At 37.6% G+C, this 19,192-nt stretch overlaps 7 protein-coding genes across 7 annotated transcripts in view; 3 read left to right on the forward strand and 4 right to left on the reverse strand.

The window, feature by feature from the left end:
• Window positions 1-1,778: 1,778 nt before the first annotated feature.
• On the forward strand, window positions 1,779-5,296 carry CBG08334 (the record flags this gene model as incomplete). The annotated part of the gene is made up of 6 exons (XM_002634492.2): window positions 1,779-1,847; window positions 2,246-2,390; window positions 4,717-4,906; window positions 4,954-5,020; window positions 5,064-5,123; window positions 5,168-5,296. 6 exons carry the CDS (start codon window positions 1,779-1,781, stop codon window positions 5,294-5,296), a joined length of 660 nt encoding a protein of 219 aa, XP_002634538.2.
• Window positions 5,297-5,991: 695 nt separating this feature from the next.
• CBG08333 lies at window positions 5,992-9,227 on the forward strand (the record flags this gene model as incomplete). The annotated part of the gene is made up of 11 exons (XM_002634491.1): window positions 5,992-6,173; window positions 6,389-6,512; window positions 6,562-6,666; window positions 6,713-6,851; window positions 6,898-7,168; window positions 7,209-7,369; window positions 7,413-7,499; window positions 7,545-7,744; window positions 7,795-8,037; window positions 8,831-9,005; window positions 9,052-9,227. The coding sequence occupies 11 exons, from the start codon at window positions 5,992-5,994 to the stop codon at window positions 9,225-9,227; spliced, it is 1,863 nt and encodes a 620-aa protein (XP_002634537.1).
• Window positions 9,228-9,682: 455 nt separating this feature from the next.
• On the reverse strand, window positions 9,683-11,742 carry CBG08332 (the record flags this gene model as incomplete). Its single annotated transcript, XM_002634490.1, has 5 exons — window positions 9,683-9,868; window positions 10,296-10,466; window positions 10,870-11,403; window positions 11,461-11,587; window positions 11,636-11,742. The coding sequence occupies 5 exons, from the start codon at window positions 11,740-11,742 to the stop codon at window positions 9,683-9,685; spliced, it is 1,125 nt and encodes a 374-aa protein (XP_002634536.1).
• Window positions 11,743-11,931: 189 nt separating this feature from the next.
• On the reverse strand, window positions 11,932-12,394 carry CBG08331 (the record flags this gene model as incomplete). Its single annotated transcript, XM_002634489.1, has 2 exons — window positions 11,932-11,981; window positions 12,256-12,394. 2 exons carry the CDS (start codon window positions 12,392-12,394, stop codon window positions 11,932-11,934), a joined length of 189 nt encoding a protein of 62 aa, XP_002634535.1.
• Window positions 12,395-13,617: 1,223 nt separating this feature from the next.
• On the reverse strand, window positions 13,618-15,832 carry CBG08330 (the record flags this gene model as incomplete). Its single annotated transcript, XM_045236059.1, has 7 exons — window positions 13,618-13,770; window positions 13,817-13,888; window positions 13,933-13,994; window positions 14,143-14,260; window positions 15,321-15,408; window positions 15,476-15,656; window positions 15,703-15,832. 7 exons carry the CDS (start codon window positions 15,830-15,832, stop codon window positions 13,618-13,620), a joined length of 804 nt encoding a protein of 267 aa, XP_045093739.1.
• Window positions 15,833-16,901: 1,069 nt separating this feature from the next.
• CBG08329 lies at window positions 16,902-18,622 on the forward strand (the record flags this gene model as incomplete). Its single annotated transcript, XM_002634487.1, has 4 exons — window positions 16,902-17,198; window positions 17,242-17,555; window positions 17,604-17,808; window positions 18,293-18,622. The coding sequence occupies 4 exons, from the start codon at window positions 16,902-16,904 to the stop codon at window positions 18,620-18,622; spliced, it is 1,146 nt and encodes a 381-aa protein (XP_002634533.1).
• Window positions 18,623-18,977: 355 nt separating this feature from the next.
• Window positions 18,978-19,192, reverse strand: part of CBG08328 — a gene marked incomplete at both ends in the record, with an annotated part of 5,060 nt that continues 4,845 nt past the window's right edge. The window contains 2 exons of the mRNA XM_045236060.1: window positions 18,978-19,038; window positions 19,089-19,192. The exon at window positions 19,089-19,192 is cut by the window's right edge and continues 4,845 nt beyond it. Of these exons, the coding sequence (XP_045093738.1) occupies window positions 18,978-19,038; window positions 19,089-19,192 (165 nt within the window). The remainder of the gene's footprint in view (window positions 19,039-19,088) is intronic.

A 19,192-nucleotide genomic window follows, 5' to 3' on the forward strand; every position in this document is an offset into this window, starting at 1 on the left:
CACAGAAACAAAAAACGTTTCCTTCTCTTAGAAATCACATGATTTGTTAATCATCGGTTCAAAGTCTCAGAAAGATGAAAGTACATCTGGGCGAGTCTGAGAATAACTAACTTCCTAGGTTAAACCTACTAAGGTATTTAGAATACCTTACAATAAGAATGAATTCAATAATGTATTTAGGAGGCTGCATTGAATAATAAAAATGATAAATGAAATTTCCGATGGAGAGAAAAATGAAGAACATTGAAAAAGATAACGATTACTTGATGACTGCTACGGAGAATGGTGTCGAATAGGACGAATCAGAGGAAAGGATCGACTCGAAATCAGGAATCCTTCTTGTCCTCGGAATCTTTGAACCATCTATCAAAAACGATAATCTCACATTTATTTGGAGCCACTGACATTTGCCATTTATCACATCAATTTGAAAGAAGTTTGAAATTTGACAGGATAAGGCGATGGCCAATTGGCAGCTGCACTCGCTGCTACCAATAAGAGTCCCGGACAACATTTCTACTGCAATTTTTGAAACCAATTGCAAAAAATTCATTAAATTCCTACGATTTTCTTGAGATTCCCGGTCGATGCATCATAAATCAGAAGGTACAAAATTTCCAGCAATATTTCGAAACCAATTTTAAAGAAAAAAAAGAATAATAGATCATCAGAAAAATCAGTACAAAAGTAGGAGGCACCTAGCACACGGCGCCAGAAAAAGACGAATGAAGTGTTGGGAGCTGAGCAAGACGTTTTTAGAGATAGTAGGAGAAGCAGAGCACATACTTTATCGTTTATGAATCATAGGGTTGTAAAGTTCTGTAATGTAATGGTTGTTTTTATCTTTAACATTAACATTTTCTGAATCGTTGCTTTAAAATAGGCTGTATTTCGTAATCTTTGAGCTCAATTATCTTGACTCCTTGGAAAAATATGGAAAATTTGTCAACTAATAAACTATTCATTATAATATTATCAATATTTTTTAATTGACTATGTTTTGATATTTCTAATAGGAACTGAGATAACTGAGCTCAAAGTTGACAGTTTGGGTTGGCTTATATTAGAAGAAATACAGAATTTCTAAAGTCCAGGAAGATAAGAATCAAATACATTAATTTTTCAGAACCATTTGAATTTGGATTCATAAAAAAGTTGCAAAATTCAACGGAACAAAGTTTATGAGAGTCCACGAAAACCGGTTGCAGACCAAGACGAAAATCTTCCTTTTATAAATAGTGGCTCTTTTAATGAGCAAATATTGGGATAAGAGGGAAAAATAGATGAGTCATTGATTTATCGAAATACTGAAACATGAAAAAGAGAATGAGATGGACGATAACAAAATAGCTGAAGACGTTTTCATGATAGAAATTCGGACGCAAAGTTGAAAATTCGGAATTGAACTTCAGGTTTCTTCATGGGATTAATTCTCTGAAAATATGTATATTTTTCATTTTTCAGAACTATCGACGGCGAGCTGAAGATCCTTTCCAACTTCCTACACTTTGGCGAGCTTCCAGAACTTTCGATTCTCCGATTTTCAGAAAATAACTTCTATTTCATAACTCCTTCTCTTAACTTTCGTCTTGATTGACAATAAAATATGAGGCGCAAATAATCGGGTCAATATTTTTACTCATTGGCACTTTGATCGAAGCGAAAATAGAAAAGAGTCTCTCGCTTTCTTATTTCCCCATCCATTCATTTTACCTTTTCCACAAGAGTATTCTTTCTGATCATATTAATTCTGGTACGCCTTCCGGTACATATAAATAATGAAACGACAAAGCACAATAGAATTGGCAAGTATCCATGAAAGTGATGAATCGATTGATGGATTGAGGGTGGGTGATTTCTGGACAATGCGAAATTTGTATTTTTGCTTGCTCTGGAATGAACGCTTTGAACAATCTGCATCACATACCGTAAGCACTCGAATAGAATTTCCTCCAAATTGTCAACTTTGAGCCCAGATATCTCATTTCCTAAGAAAGCTAACAAAAAGTGGTCAACTACAAAAATGTTTATCGTGAGATCAGTAACATTTTTTAGCTGGCCACCTTTTGATATATTTTAAAGGAACCGAGATAAATCGGCTCAAAGTTAAAAGTTAGATGGATTCTTGTGTTAGGTTGGGGAGATTATCGAGCGTTTACGGTAAGTGCAAAAATTTCCTGTTTACATTTCCTGTATGTTTTCATATTTTTCTCTTTTCTCGACTTTCGAAGAAAAATATTTCCAGAACATACTGGAACATACCGACACAACCCCATTTGCCAGTCAGACATCTACTCCGACTACCTGGGCATGTCCACCCAGATTTGAGAGAATGACAAGTCAGATGACGTGCCCAATTATTACAGAAGAATCGTCAGGGAATGGATACGGTACGTTTGAATTCAGCAGGAGACATAACAGATGAGATTTTCTCCGAATGATATGCGTACCAATCTAGTTTGAAATTCAGCAATGCCCGTTGGATATATGTTTAAAGTGTTTTTGGAGAAAATGGAAAACGAAGAGACTAGGTTTTTTTCTAGACGACAAAAACCCTGTAGCCAAAGTTCAACCATCACCATCAGAGAGCATCCGTGTTTCAAGAGACTTGGAAAGAAAGAAAGACGAATAATTTCTCAATGAGCAGGCGCGATATATCATTTGTACATGATATTTGTTGTGTTGTTGACCGTGGAACAGGTTCTTGCCACCTTGATTCACCTTCATGCCGAGGCGATCTTTCGGCTTTTTCATCCTCCTCCCGAAAAATGGTTTTGTGTAGGGTGCTCATGTGCTCACTTACCTGTTTTTTTTTCGAGTACGTCATTTTTTGTGGTGGCGATTAGTTTGAACGCTAGACATTTTACTATTAGAAGCTTCATATCATTCGTTTTTTCAACTGGATTTTTTCAGCTTGAAAGCTTGAAAGAAAAACCCACTACTAATGCTCTGATAGAACTTCACCCCTTACTTGCTCATTTTGAGCTCGCTTATCTCAATTTCTGTAGAATGTATCAAAAATCTGCGAACTATAAAAATGTTGCTGACATTTTGATGAATACTTTATCAGTTGACAGATGATTGATATTTCTCATAGAAACCGATATAATTAAGCTCAAAGTGAGAGTAGACGAGATGACGTTCTACATATTGAAACATTTCGGTTACTTGCACTTTAGGCTCCGTTATCTCGATTCCTGTGAGAAATATCAAAAATCTGTCAACTGATAAAATGCTGGTAATAATATGATAAACAGTTTATCAGTTTACATACTTTTCAGATCTCTCATAGAAGTTGAGATAATTGAGCTCAAAGATCAACTATAGAATGACGTCCTATGAAATAATTTAGGGTAACTTGCTGTTCTGTATCTCAAATTTTTAAACAAGTTTTTTGGGAAACCGAGTTTGTCGAGATTCATTGATTATGTTATTTTAATTGACAATCCAATTCTATCAGCTTCTCTCCAAACTGATGGTTTGAACACTGCTCCTTTGATTTTCAAATTTGCCATTTAAAATACGCACAATGCATTTTCTATACATTCGACCACAAGTGCATGTTCGTCATCATACTGTATTGTTTAGCTCCATGTCTATTCTTATATTAGTAGCTGGACATTCTTCTGTCTCTTCACTACCCTCCAGACTGTCTAGGTTTGACCAAACAGACTGACCTCTCTCTGTCGCTCGGCTCTTTTTCTTTCTCCCACTCCCCGTGGTAATTCCCATTTCACGGCTTGTGGAACAATTGAAATAAGAAAAAGATTGCTTCTGACTTTCTTTTTCTGCCGCAATCGAAAAAGAGAGCATGAGATCGTTTGGGGTGGAGTTCATACCGGAGAGACAGACAAGCGTTCCTGGTGGGAGAGAGAATGGATCGAGTCCTGTCAAAATTTCTTTGGATTTTTTTCACATTTTTTGGCGTTTTTTGAGGTTATCCAGTTAGTTACTTTACCAATAAAGCTTACTTTCTAAAAAAACTTTATCAGTAGGGTCTCGTTTTTGTATACCGTATTGCTCGAATAGAAACCCTCTTATACGTGCAATTTGAGCTCAATTATGTCGGATCCTGTAAAAGATATCCAACATTTTTCAACTGATAAAACATTTCTGATAGTATAAATACCTTTTTCTTTTTTCACAGTTAACAAATTTTTGATAGGAACCGAGATAATTAAGTTCAAAATTGATGGTACATGTTAGCTTCTATTCGAGAAAATGCAAAGTTTAGTTTATGGACCCACTTCTCTTTTTTTCTGACATAAATTAATATTTTGTTTTTAAATCCATAAGAAATTTAATGATTGCTCAGATGTGTGTTCGCTTTTTTGACAGTTGTTCAAATTATTTTCGCAGTTTCTCTCTGAGTTTTTCCGTTCAATTTTAATCCAAACTGAGCCATTTTTTCTTTGGGTGCAAAATTTTTTTCAAATTTTCGAGATCTTGAATCATGAATCTTGCGAATCTTTCGCCCCTTCTAATATTCCTGAAACAAATGGTCAATGATTCATTTTTGTCTTTTTTTTAAATCAAAGTGTCTCCTTAAACATTTCAACTAGGTATATAATAAATATGCTTCGAAATTCCCGCTGGCACATTAAACAATACAGTTATCTTATTCTTGAACAAGCTCAAGGACTATTAACTACAGTTTGAAGTTTTCATCCACCTCTTTTTTCTGGAAGAACCTCTTGATCTTTTAATAATTCCCAGGTGCCGAACCCGATCGTCCACTGAGTCGGTGTCTTTCGGAGATCCGTCCGACGGCTCCACCGCCGTTCCCTCACCACCATCCGACGCGTCGTTTCTCATCAATCTTCAGAAGACCTTCTCATAGGCATACTGTAGATCGTCGGGCGTCTTGCGATTTCACATCTGCCTGGTTGAAAACTTCGAATTTTGAGTAGGTCTTTAGCGAAAGTGATGAATATTCCTAAATGAATGTTTTAGTTTGCGAGAAGCGGGAAGAGAGGAGCCACAGGAACCGCCGGAGGCTGAAACCATGGGAATACCAACAGTAAGTTAAGGTCTACAGTAACCTTCTACATTTACCTTCTCAGCAAAACGAGGCACTGGACCACGTACGCTTCTCGGATCATCCTATCGAACGACCTGTTCAAGTAAGTCTGCTCCTCAATTAAATCCTCATTTTTTGTTTTCTCAGCTTACTCGAATCGATTCGAACTATTCGATAAGCGAAAACGACAGTGAGAATGGATCAACAGCCGGCGACATTGACAAGACGCCCGAATCGGCAGAGACTACCTGGATGAGGGATAAAAAAGCAAAGTGAGTTCAACGAAACAGAATTTGTGTGTGAACAATTGGGTGGGGAATGTTTGTTTGTTCAGGAAAAAAACATATGTTCTGAAATATGAAAGGGAGAAGCTTGGAAGTGGGAAAATAACAATACCGTATTTGCTCGTTTAATCAAACTGTCAACTTTGAGCTCAATTATCTCAATTTCTATAAAATATGTCAAAACTTTATCAACTGATAAAATATTGGTGATATTATGATAAATAATTGATCAGTTGACAAATTTTTGAAATCTATCACATGAATCGAGATAATTAAAGTGAACATATAGGATGAGCTGCTTAGAGCAAGTATGGTGGAAGTTGAGCTTGTAAGGTTTTTGGATTCATGAGACCTTTGATTCTATGTGACTCTTGAAATCCTCCGGATTCACAGAATCCTAGTTTTCTTGAATTATTCCAACAGTAACCATTTCCGGGTTCACACATCTTAGATCAGATTCTTTTTGCCTGCCATATTTCAATCGCTTTGATTCGGAATACTTTTTGTGTTATGTTCGTTTCTAAAACACTAATCCTCTAATACTATAATTAGCCTGGAGAGCGAAGAACATTCAAAACGTTTGTATGTGTTCCTTTGTCACTTTGATCAGACCAACGTCTTCTTCTTCTTCCTCCGTATCCTTTTTTTCTGCTGCTTCTTCTTCTGAACAGTACAGTATTTACCAAAATGCCGCACTTCGATGGTCTATTCTCAGTCGTCATCGAAACTAGACGCTATCCAGTGAAAGCTTCTCCTCCTTCTCGGAGTGAGCGAGGAGGAGGAAGAAGAGGAAGAAGCTGTTCACTTCTTCAAACGATTATGTTGAGACTTTTGTCGGTGGATGAGAACTCGCTCGGACCCAGTGCTAGGTGATTTGGGGGAGTTTTGGATAGGCTTAGGCTTAACGCTTATTTCAGGTAGTCTGGGGTTTCAAGTGTTAAAGGTCCAGGATCTTTAAAACCTTAGGTCACAAATTCGATTTGACTTAGGATCTGAAGATTCTAGAGTTTTTTAGTGTCACAGTTCCAATTTTCCGAACCATTCAGAGTTTCCCTTTACTCTCTCGAAAGTTATCGTTTTTCAGAACTTCCCTCCTGACAGCATGTACCGTATTCTATGCTCTCTTCCTCACAATATTCTCATTGGTCCTAGAACTTGCTCATCTTTTGAACGATGAAGAATCCAGGAAGCTTAACAAGAAAGATATTGTAGGTTTCTACTTTCCGAACCCCATTCTACTCCAATTTTTTTCCTCAGATCTTTGGACTCTACATGTACGGTGGATCTCTCGTCTTCTTTTTCTATATGTACATTGTTCTTCTTCTGAATCCTAGATGGTACTCAACAATGGATTATTTAGGGGTGAGAGTCTTGCTTAAAATTAGATTGATGAATTCAATTCACTTAGAAAATGTTTGGAGTTTGCCTGACGCGACCCAAAGTTAGTCCATCGTCGGATTCGCTGAGCTCGGCAGCAGCTACTGTAAGAAAAGTGACGCATAGCAGTCCATCGGCTGGCAGTCTCTTTTTGAGATTGGGATCTGTTGGTAGGTCAAACTACAAGAAGTACAGTAACCACAGGGTTTATTACAGTATTCGGAGTGACGGGAGTTGTTTATTATGCGTTCCTGGTATTCCTCTGTGAGTTGGACACCAATTGTTCTGCTTTATCAACGTCTCTGGATGTCTGTGCAATATTTTTTATTTTTATCCAAATGCATTTTATATTTTGCAACTGGAAGTTATCAATAACTGGATCTCATATGGTTGCAAGGATTGGAACAATGCACTTGGTTGCGGCAAATCTTTGGACCTGGATTAGATATGTATTAATGGAGGAGGGAGTAATGGAGAAGGAGATAAGGTGAGATTTTTCTAAAACTTAAAACAAATTAATTTTCCAGAGAAGTATTCAAACATCGACCGATGATGGGCCACTACCGTAATCTATCCTTCGATTCTTCTGAATCCTCTCAAGAACAATCTTCTGAAATGTTCTCGTCACATGAAGATGAACACGACAAGAAAATCGTCGGAAGTTGTCAAGCTGTTGAGTGTTTTCTAGGTACAGTAATTCTTATTTTACCCGGAACTTCATTTTTTTTCAGGAAGTCTTTCCGAAATTATGTTCACATCGATTGTCGAATACTCTTTGATTGCTGCCGCTGTTATGTATATTGTTTGGAGAAATATTGGTAGGTTTCTTTACTTCTCCAGCTACAGTAACCCCAGATTTTAAGGACGTCAAGACCATGGATCCACCTACGTAAAACGGAAACACCAAATCCGTGTCGATTGCTCTAAAACTACTACTGGTCTGTTTTTGGGGTTGGCGTTTCTGGCAGTCACATTCACTTCGATGGTTGTTTATTATGGTTTTACAATGATGAATAAATCAAAGGACGCAGCGTTTGTGTATGCGTTTACGGATATGTTCCAAGTGAGAAATTAATTGAATTTGGATAATTAGAGTAACTGTCTATTTTGCAGTATGTCTTATCTACAATCGGAGTACTTACGGCTATTTATCAAATGCGTGCTCTTAAATATTTCAACAAAAAGACCCACATTCAGAATTCGGACCAAGAACTTTTGGACCAAATTTTATTATCTATTGGTCTAGTTGGCGAACTCATCTATTCAGTTGCTGGATTAGTCGGATTGACTGGAGAGAAACAATGGACTAATTTCTCCTTTGTTCTGTTATTCGTGCATATTTTCAGATTGATCCAGGTAAGGAATCAGGATACCGTATCCTTCTCAAACCTTTTATCAGTTGACCACTTTTTGATATCTTTCACAGAAACCGAGATATACAGTACCGGTCAATAAGAAGAACAAAAACTTAATTTTCAGTGGATTTTTGGCCATTTTGACCATTTTCAAAAGTCGAAAGCTTGGCTGTCAAGTTTCCAATCAGTTTGAAAAATTTGGAGGGTGTAAAACAGACCTAGATTAAAAAATTAAAATACACAAAATTTTATTAAAGTTCCTGATTTTCAGCTATTTGCTGATTTCTGAAAGACTCTTGTTTTTTCATATTTTAGTACGAAAATAGGCCAAAAAGGGGTGTTCCTCAGAACTATGCCAACAGCTGAAAAACAGGGAATTTTCAAAAAATTCTGTGAATGCGAAGTTTTTAATTTAGATATGTTTTACACGCTCTAAGATTTTCAAAGTGATCGGAAACTGGAGAGCTGACCTCCAGAGTTCTGAAAATGACAAAAATGGCTGAAAATCATTTGAAATCACTTTGTTGTATATCTTATTGATCGGTACTGTATAGACTAATTTGGTGGTTTTGGCGCCCTTTCATTAAAGGTGGGGGGACAGGAGATTTTCCGCTTTATCTTTGCCCGCGTGGCTCAGTCGGTAACGGCGCCGCACCCTCAATCCTCGCCTTCACAAGTTCAACTCCTCGAGGGGCATCTTTGAACGGAATTTCGAGAACATTATTTTTTTCATGTCCCCACACCTTTAAAGCGTTTACAATAAATTAACATAGGTAATATTTAAAAATATTCAGGTTGGCACTCAAACCTTCTTGTTACACGTGGCAAGAAGTGTTCGGATGGGATGTGAGGATCGAGAAGCGCAACCGGGAAAACAAGCGATCACATTTTTGCTGACTGCAAATCTTGCGATTTTCTTCATGAACTTATTTGAGAGTGAAAAAGCCGGAGTGTCAGAAATTATTATAGGTTTGACCCACAATCAGAAGTTTTCTATAATTTTTTTAAAATTCAGAATACTATGGAAAACGATCTTGGGTGTTTCTGGTACGAAGCTTCTCTCCATTGACCATCTTTTATCGGTTTCATAGTTCCGTTTGTTTTGCGGAAATCTGGAAAAATGTGTATGCGGCGAAAACTCATCCGGTTCACAATTCGGCGACGTCGACGGCGACTCCAATCAATATTTAGTAGATGTGGTCACAGATTTTTTCAAAAGTTCATATTTAATTTTGATTTACACGGGTATATATGTTATAAACCAGTTGTTAATTTACGACTAAAGTTATGGCGTTTATTTGAAAACTATCAGAATACCTCGAAATTATAAAAAATAAAAACATCGGGCCGAGCCTTGACAAACTCCAGTTCGGCCAGGACAACCACCAACCAGAATCGCTTCGACCAACTCCAACTCGACGGCTTCGAACGGTTCGACCAGAATTTTAAAAACCGGCACTATATCCATTTGTTAGAAAAAATAAAAAAGAAAAATATTTTAATTACATGAACGGAACGAATCAAAGAAACGCTTTTGATTGTAGTATATAGATGAAAAAGAGAACAAAAAAGAAAGATAAATGAAAAACTCATGGTTAGGTTGGTTCAGGTTTACAGTTACCTGTACAGCAGGCAATACAACCAACTTAAGCCGCTAAAGCCAAGAAAAGAAACATTAATGATAATATTCCTATGATAATACCAAGGATTGTGTTTCCGACAATGTTTCCCAAAGCTGTTCCGTTATAATCAGTTATCGAACATTCCTGACAACATTCGGGACACTCGGTGAAGCAATTGTTTTTATAGAGTACAGTACAGTTTTTATCTGTCTGAAAATAATATTTCATAAGTAGTACATTCTTGAGTTCAATTAGTCGGATTAACTTTAGAGAAACAATGGACTAATAAACCGGGCCGAGCCTTGACAAACTCCGGCTCGATCAGGCTCGCAAGTCATTGATAAAACCATTAAACTGAGAAGAGTTGCCGACACGCTATCAATATGTCATCTGAAGCTGAATCCCTCAACTTTTGACCTGAACTCACAAAAAAAGGAACTTGAGTAAATTCATTTATTGGAAACATTACATATTAAAAATGTTTTAATTACAAGTAAGGCATGAAAAAAGGAAACATTTTTGATTAAAGGATATACATAGAAAAAAAATTGAGAATGAACGACAACTGAAAGACTCATGATTCGTTCAGTTTTTTCCCTGTACAGCATTGATAACATTTCATTATTACCGAACAAACAATTAAAAGAACAAGTATTGCTATCATCCCTATCACAACACTAAACATTGTGTATCCGACAATATTTCCCAAAGTTCTTCCATTATAATTAGATATCAAACATTCTTCGCAGCATTCGGGACACTCGGAGCAACAACTGTTATTATAAAGTAAAGTACAGCTTTTATCCGTCTGAAAATGAGAATTTGTATTCAGTATGAATGTATAAAACTCAATTTACCCAAGTATATTTGAAGAAATTGTTGGGATAATACCATCTTAAGTCAGTACAAATTTCTTCACTTTTCAGTTTCTTCTCTTCATTTTTTAGAGGTGTCTTCGACTCTCCATGAACACGAACCAAATGAACACAAGTCGTTTTTGTGTCTCCATAATTTTCACGGAATCGAAATTGGACTTTTCCAATTAAAGGAACATCCAAATGAGAAGAGATATTGCACACCTGCTCTGTTCCTTTTGATTCATATCGACTGTATTGACAGTTTGAGACTAATGGTTTCCATTTTTGCAGTAGAAATCAAGACAAGCCTGAAAATATGGAGATAATCTTAAACAGGAATCTAAATCAACTCACCACAACATCATATGTTCTCGGAGCCCCATTTGGAATAGTTCCATTCCATTTAGAATGTTGATATGATACTGAAATTGGTTTGATATACTTGGCCAGATTAATAGAGAGTACTGGATTCTGAGTGTTTGAGCACCATGCTTTATCTGCTGGCGGCTCAGGGCGATCCAGTAAAACAAGATTAGTTTGATCATATCCAATTATTGGATTTAAATTTGAACTCGAAGAATAATCATTGTCCACTGATGCTCTTTTCAGATAATCAGTAGCATTGAAGCGATATTGTTCTTTGGATACAGAAACTTCAGAAGTACTCTCCGCAGTTTTAGTTGTTCCTTGTTTCGATTGCGGAATAATGGGCTCCATTTTTTCTATTGAATCTTGTTCTGGAGTTTTCATAGACTTCAGTACATTAGCAATTGATTGTTCCAGAGGTTCGGTATTGTCAAACGGGCTTATATCCTGATTGGGTTTTTGAGACACTAACGATTCTATTTTTCTTTCCATATTAGCAAACTTAGACTGCATTGAATTGATCTATACAAATTAATTTGTGGAATTAGACTTTGAATCAAAACTATAATTCGACTTTACCGTTTCTAAAACCCGATCGTTTTGATTAGAAAGAGTTTGTAATCTGTAGAGAATCAAAACCAGAGAAATGAAATAGAAGATTTCCGGAATCATATACTGACGAATGCGATTACTAATCCATTTGTACCTGTGAAAAATGGATAAAGTTTCAAAATTCCAAAGAAATGTTTCAAACCATATTGTTGTCTTTGTGTTCGGCTCCTCTACCCCAAAAGTATTGTTCCTGATGAAATTAGCATCTGATCCATGATTTGGATTTATACTATGCCTAGTAGGAAGCATGTTTTCTTTTTTAAATCTCAGAAATCAATGCATATGGAATATCGGAAATCTAAACTACGAAAATAGGAAAAAAAGGAAGGCGGTGCCCTTTTTGCCCTCTTTCTCTGCGTTTTCGAGAAGGACTGACCATCCTCATCAGAGGGTTTGATATTCCCATCACTTTGTTTGAGAGAAATCTACCATTCGAGTCTATAATATTGAACCAACTGCTGCCCGGATATAGAACCCAATCCCAACCACTGAAAATATCAAATGTTAAAACAAGTTCTAACTTCTGACAAATTTTTTTCGGAATTAAAAACGTACGAGCATGTCTGATTCGCTTGCTGCAATATGGGAGTCAACTTCGATTTATCCACCAGTAGATAAAGGCGTATGCATCAATTTGTTTTTTCGCTGTGCGACCGACGATGCGATTTTGAGTAAGTTTTCGGCCGCAACGTGCATTGATTTCGGACGAGAGTAATAGTCTAGTGATTAAAATCACTAGACTACAAATTGATCGTTACCCACTTCGGCTCTCGAATCTTCTCGGATGGTATGGTTTGGTTCCGCAATTAGCCTTCCAGTACTGTTTCTCTTCCGAACTCACAGGATGATCACACCATATTCCTACGAGGAGGAAGAATAAGAGAAGAAGAACGCGGTTCATAGGAGGAAACTATGAAACTGGCGATTTCAGGGGAGATGGTCTTCTTTTATAGAGAATATGTAAATCGAATTATAGTTTTATATGTGAATGGTGGGCGTTCGAAGACGGTTTTTGTGTAGTTTTGTTTGAATATATTATTTTTTGGAATGGGAAAAGTTTCTGGAAAATAATGTTTATTTTTCTGAAAAAAGGAATCATATACCCTGACAAATAAATTTTAACTGGAATTACCAAATAAAAGGAAACATTTGGGGTGTGCAATTCCTTCTTGAAATTCAATCAGAGTTCGAATCTTCTGTATTTAGTGATTGACTTTCCGGATTCGTTGAGTTTCAATAATGCATGTTTTTTCAATAAAAGTTACAGTACCAATTCAAAACTTTACTTTTTAAACTTGTTCAACGTTAAATAGCAGAGATGTCCGGAATGAATTTTTTGAGAAACGGAATCCGGAGTAAAATAATTTTCTCGGAATCCGGACAAATAAAAATTTCACGGAATCCGGAATGAAATTAATTTTCCGGAATCCGGAATCCGGAATCCGGAATGAAAAAAAAACACCCGGAATCCGGAATACGGAATACGGAATGCGAAATTTTTAGTTCTTCAAGTGGGCAGAAAGGTTCTAAAAACACATATCGTGCTTTGTTTTTGTATTTTTAGTAGCGGAAGTTCAAAAAAGTCAGAGGATTCTTGAAAATTAACAAATATGTTTAAAATCCTCAATAAAACATTTTCTCGGAATCCGGAATCCGGAGTCCGGACAAAAATATTTTTCAAGGAATTCGGAATCCGGAATCCGGAATGAAAAAAGCACGGAATCCGGAATCCGGACAACTCTGGTAAATAGTCGAGTTTGAAGTCTTCAAAAAAATTTATACCAGAAATTTCCATTGCACTGAAACCCTAATGAATACAAGTCTCATGAGTGGAATAATCTAAATTGATTATTGCTCTGCCTACCAAAAAACTCATAGTTACGATTCCCGGTGGAGGTGTCTGAAATTTTCGAACTAATGACATACCGGAAAACATGTATTAGAAGGGCCGATCCTTGTATTATTCGTGGGGTCTCCAGAGCGACTACAGTTAGAGGGGCCTTTCTAATACAGGTTTTACGGTAAGTGAGAATATAACAATACTTTTTTCTTGATTATGTATAAGTGTCTACATGAAATTGATATGCAATTCTTTATTTGAAAAAAACAACAGTTAATATGCATTCAACAAACTCCGGTGTACGAGCAGATTTGGCCGAAATGTGCGTAAACTGAGGAAGCTCTGGCCCTGAATCCTGTGTAGGAGCCTGTACTGCTCACTCCGATTACGTAATATCGACCATTGTCATAATGGATCAAACTTCCTCCGCTATCGCCCTTAAATATACTTTTGAGACTTTATTCAAGGAGGGGAATATCAAACCGGTCGTGTATTGACTCCCCAAGGTTGTCCGTTGAGCCCAATAAAACGTCCTTGATTGTCGTAATCAGTAATCTGAAGACGTTGAAATTTAGTGGTCACGGAAATTCGTATCTCACCTGGAAAACGCCGTTTCTCAGCCGGGAAGTTCCTTGACCGTCCGTGTTAAACCAGTTCCAGCCTGTAATTCTCATTTTTCAAGGAAACCTGAGTTCAAGCAACTAACTATTATGTCCATATGTAGTAAACCTGACTATTGTGCCTATAGCTTGAAAGTTGGGATTGCCTGGAACGAATATATTGAGAACTTTTAACTATGATGTACTCGCTTGAAACACAAGCAGGATAGGCGTAATCATCGAATTGGATGTTTTCACTGAGCTCTAAGATCATGATGTCATCGTTTCGGAAGCTTGCCGGTTGGAAGCAATAATTCATCATGATGACCTGAAAATGGTTTTGTATGAATGTCGTGTCTAGACAAATTTGAACTGTTTCCAGTATGTCACTGGAAGATCGAAACAGACAGGGTAACGGCTGCGCATGGTATATGTCTAGGCGCGCATATAGGATGCTATGTGCACCCATAATAATTCCGTGGGTAGCGCGTGCGCGCTATATGCGTCGTCGCTGGGCACGACTGGTCGCCGGTGGGTGCACCCATATAGCATCCATATAGCATGCCCGCTTTTCCCATAAAAACGACAACCCACCAACGACACTCCGCTATTACGCTAGTGCGCGCTGTTTAGCAAAATTTTTCACCGCCGATCTTGATCAATTTTTCGATCATATTGATCATATTTCCTGCGTTCAAAGAACTTCTCACTGTTTTCACATGTAAAAATTATGGCTAACGAAAATAAAACTTATTTTTACTAAAGAAATAGGTAAAATTTTTTACAAAATCCGGTTTTTCTTGAAATTAAGAATTCTCTGTTTTACTTCGGAATAAGCGGAATAAAATATTTTTCAGGTGGAATACAGGTTGGTTGGTAAGTTTTCCGATTATTACGAAGTAAAAGTAGGAAAAAAATCCGAGAAACACACAATTATTTCGAAAACAAAATTATGCGAATTAATGCCAATTTCAAGACTTTGTTGAATTTTTTCAAGTTTTCTATATCGCAATTTTGAAGGAAAAATTTATTATGTTATAACATCCAGATATTTTTAACTTCCTGCCATAATTTTTCTTGCTGTGAGAAAATTCTGTGAAAACTGGAAAAATGGTCACTCTGTGGAACCTGAAATGGAAAATGAACGATATTGGAAGATCTGAACAAAATCACATCTTATTACAACTATAGTTAGATGAATAAATCCATATAAGAGATATCCATCGCCAATACGACCTGAAATTGTAGATGAAATATGGACGCGTCATGCTCGATCTCGATGGCGCACTATATGCGCGCAAACGGTGTACCTATAGGTCCATATGAGGCGCCGCGCCAACGCATTTATCATGCGCAGCCGTTACCCTGTGCAAGAACGATAACCCTACCCGAGAAACTCTGTTTGACAGAAGTCTTCCATACGAGTCTGTGATACTGAACCAACTGCTGCCCGGATATAAAACCCAATCCAAACCACTGAAAATATCAAATGTTCAAACTAGTTCTAACTTCTGACAAATTTTTTTCGGAATTAAAAACGTACGAGCACGTCTGATTCGCTTGCTGCAATATGGGAGTCAACTTCGATGCATCTTCCATGAAACAGTGAGAAGCGGTGAGAATGTGCCTTGATGAGATGATTGTCCCAGAACACGATCCCGTTGAATCTACACGAACCGCCCATGGAGCTGCATTGCCATCAATTGGTTGTCCTCCGGCAATACCTTAAATGAATCAGTAGGATAATGATAATTGAATTATTGTACTCACTACGACTTTTCGGATGGTATGGTTTGGTTCCGCAATTAGCCTTCCAGTACTGTTTCTCTTCCGAACTCAAAGGATGGTCACACCATATTCCTCCGGGAAGGAAAAATAAAAGAAGGAGAAAGCGGTTCATAGGAAAATATGGAACTGACGATTTCGGGGGAGATGGTTTCCTTTTATAGATAGAAAATATGTAAATCGAATTATAGTTTCATATGGGATAGCTCTACATCGTGGGCGTTCGAGAAAGAGATGTTAAGATTTATGTGAATATATTTTCAACTGGGAAAATAGTATGCCATTTGTTTGAAAAAAAATTGTTGAAAATTCTAAATTTTTCACTGAAATTAGTGTTGAGGCAGTTTTAAATTATTCAGTTTTGTGGGATTTGTATATTACAAAAACAATCTCAATTACAAAATTGAAGTGTACATTTTTATGAAATTTGTACATTTTTTTCACTGAAACTTTCAGAAACGTCGAACAATTCTCAAATACTTTTTGAGGACTTCAAATTTAAATATTTTGCACTGAAAATGTTAAAATACCGTAAGCACTCTAATAGACTTTATCTTAGTTTTTGTGGAAGATATCAAAACGTGGTCAACAGACGAAATAATGTTGATATCATGATAAACATTTTATCAGTTGACAAATTTTTGATATCTTTTACAGGGGCTGAGATATACGGGCTCAAAGTTCGGTGGTTCTCTATTAAAGGGTGAACGGTAACAAGTCTGGGTTGCCGAAAAGCGAACAAACGGCGGCTGAAGAGTTGAGAAATTATTTTATCCTGGTCTGATAAATAATTTTTAACTTTCATATAAAATTTCCCCAATTGCGTAAAGACGCAAATTATAGTCGATTCTTAGGTATTGAGCCGCCATTTGTACGCATTTCGGCAACCCCTTTTGTTGGGTACTGTAGTAATCCGGTTACTGTAACAGATATCAGATAACTTTTAACTGATAATATGCAGCCTATATTATCATAGAAACTTTATCAGTCGATGGAATTTTGATATTTTGAACAGAAACCAAGATAATTGATGTCAACTAGAAAGATTCCAAATTCAGGTTGTTGAAAATTTGTCACTAGGTGTCCCATTTCTCTGGCGCGTCACTATAAACACGTTGAATTTTCTAAAAAGCTACCAAACACCAAAAAATTCCCACTACTTCTAAACACCCGGACTTCTTCACATGTCGGCTCCAAAATTGACAGATAGTCAGAAGAAGGTTCGAGGATTTGTAAACAGAATAATCGGAAAATTAATGTTCAAATGGAAACACACTACCTCGATGGAGTTGTTCTGTGCCGCCGAACTGGCGGAACTCTGTATTCGAGCCAGAGAGCTGATATGGGCAGAGCCAATTTGTCTGAAATTGGAGACGCCGATTTGTGTGATGGGCGATTTGCACGGGCAGTTTGATGATTTGTTAGGGATGTGGGATTCGAATGGATGGCCGTTGACAGAGAAGGAGAGAAATTGGTTTATGGTAAGAAGTGAGAAGAAGGGTTGTTCAAACAATTGGGTTCCAGGAAAAGACTCTAAAAACCAAACGGATGCCTTGCACTGAACCGAAATCTTCTCAACCAGATTCCAATCCAAATGGTCCGAGGTCTTCTGGAGGTTGGGACGAGAAACCAGTATTAAAGGAGGTGAAGGATCTGGGCTACAAGAGATATCTGTTCCTCGGGGATTATGTGGATCGTGGAATGTATTCAATGGAGGTTGTCATCCTTCTGATAGCCATCAAAATGGCGTATCCGGATCGTTTGTACATGCTTCGTGGCAACCATGAATCCCGTTCTGTCAACTGTCATTATGGGTTCTACAGAGAAGTTACTAGAAGGTTCTTTCTGTGATTCACTGTATTTTCAATCTCCCGGGGTTCTTCCAGATACGACGCGAAACTCTACGAATACTTCTCGGATCTATTCAACGTCTTCCCATTTTGTGCTATCATCGAGGATACTATAATGTGCATGCATGGAGGAATCAGTGAGCAATTGATGAATCTCAGTCAGTTGGCTCTTTACAAACGACCAGTGGAAATTCCCGATATGGGAGTCTTGGCTGATCTAACCTGGGCTGACCCGGATCCGGTATGTCTAATTTGCGGATAATGTTCTGTCGGAAAATTTAGCCAACCGAGTTCGTGCTTTTGGTGTTTTTAATATTCAAAAAAAAAATCAGAAAAAAATGTTGTTTTTCCTAAATATCCAGATTGCATCACATTTATCGCATTCTCCCTTTCAAAACTAACCTAAAATCACTTTAACCCGTCTATTCCACCCTTTTGTGTCGCTAGAGCGCCATACGACGAGACACCTCTAGTTTCTCTGCGCTCTCACGCTCTCTCGTCTCACAAACTTTAGTGGCGCATAACTCATGTCAAAATTGAGCTAGAAAAATGGAAATTACATGGTTTTGTAGGAAATTCAATTAGCTTCATTGGTGTTTAACTTTTTTTATTTTATGCCGCACGACGAATTTTCTGATTTTTTGCAAAATTCGGTCGCCGGTCGGTTGCCGATTTTCGACCGACCGCCGGCGGAACTTTTACACCAAATTTCAATGTATTTTTAGACTGTTAAACGCTACGCCCCTTCTAGTCGTGGCGCCTCGAGCGTCTTCGGCTCCCAAGCTCTTCGAGAATTCCTCAAAAGACTCAACCTCCGATTGGTGATTCGCGCTCATCAAGTTGTCGAGGACGGATACGAATTCTTCGATAATCGTCGCCTGATTACCGTATTCTCGGCGCCCAACTACTGTGGCCAAAACGATAACTCGGCTGGCATTTTGTGCATTGATCAGTCGTTGAAGATATCGATTGTCGTTTATCGTCCGATGGTCAGAGACAGGAAGTTTTTCGGAAAGGAGAAAAGAACCAAGGTACCGGCTAAAGTGAATGAATGAGGCGACCTTTTTTGAATTGTGGTTTTCAATGAACATTTTTAGCGGATTTCTTTATTTCTCATTTTGGTCGGTCGGAAATCGGCTGCCGTCGACCTACCAAACTTGCGCGTCAACATGCCAGAGTGTTTGCGTACGCAGAATTTCTGACTCACAAATTCAGGAAACGTGTCGTAAAATGTCATGTCATGCTATGTACGCAAACAATCTGGCATGATGACGTGCAAATGCACGAATTCGAAGGTGTTCAGAAGACATTTTTTTGAATTTTTTTAATAACTTATATTTATTTTTGTACATTTTAATGACAAGAACATGAAAATATTACAAAAAAATATGGCAATTGAAAATAACAAAATCACTTCAGACTTCCATGGAACAGAGTTTCGAATAGCTCCACAAGCCGTCGCATTTCCTTTCTGCAAAAATTACATTTTATCAACTTTTCCCCTATTTCCCTCTTCCTCACATCTGCCCAGCCAACTTCTGCACATTTCCCATCGATTGATTCACTTCTTCCACTTTTGCCAACATCGCATACGTCGACTTGACATTCGCGTCGGCCGCATCGCA

The sequence above is a fragment of the Caenorhabditis briggsae genome, assembly GCF_000004555.2.
Source record: "Caenorhabditis briggsae complete genome, chrIV, whole genome shotgun sequence".
Lineage (NCBI taxonomy): Eukaryota > Metazoa > Nematoda > Chromadorea > Rhabditida > Rhabditidae > Caenorhabditis > Caenorhabditis briggsae.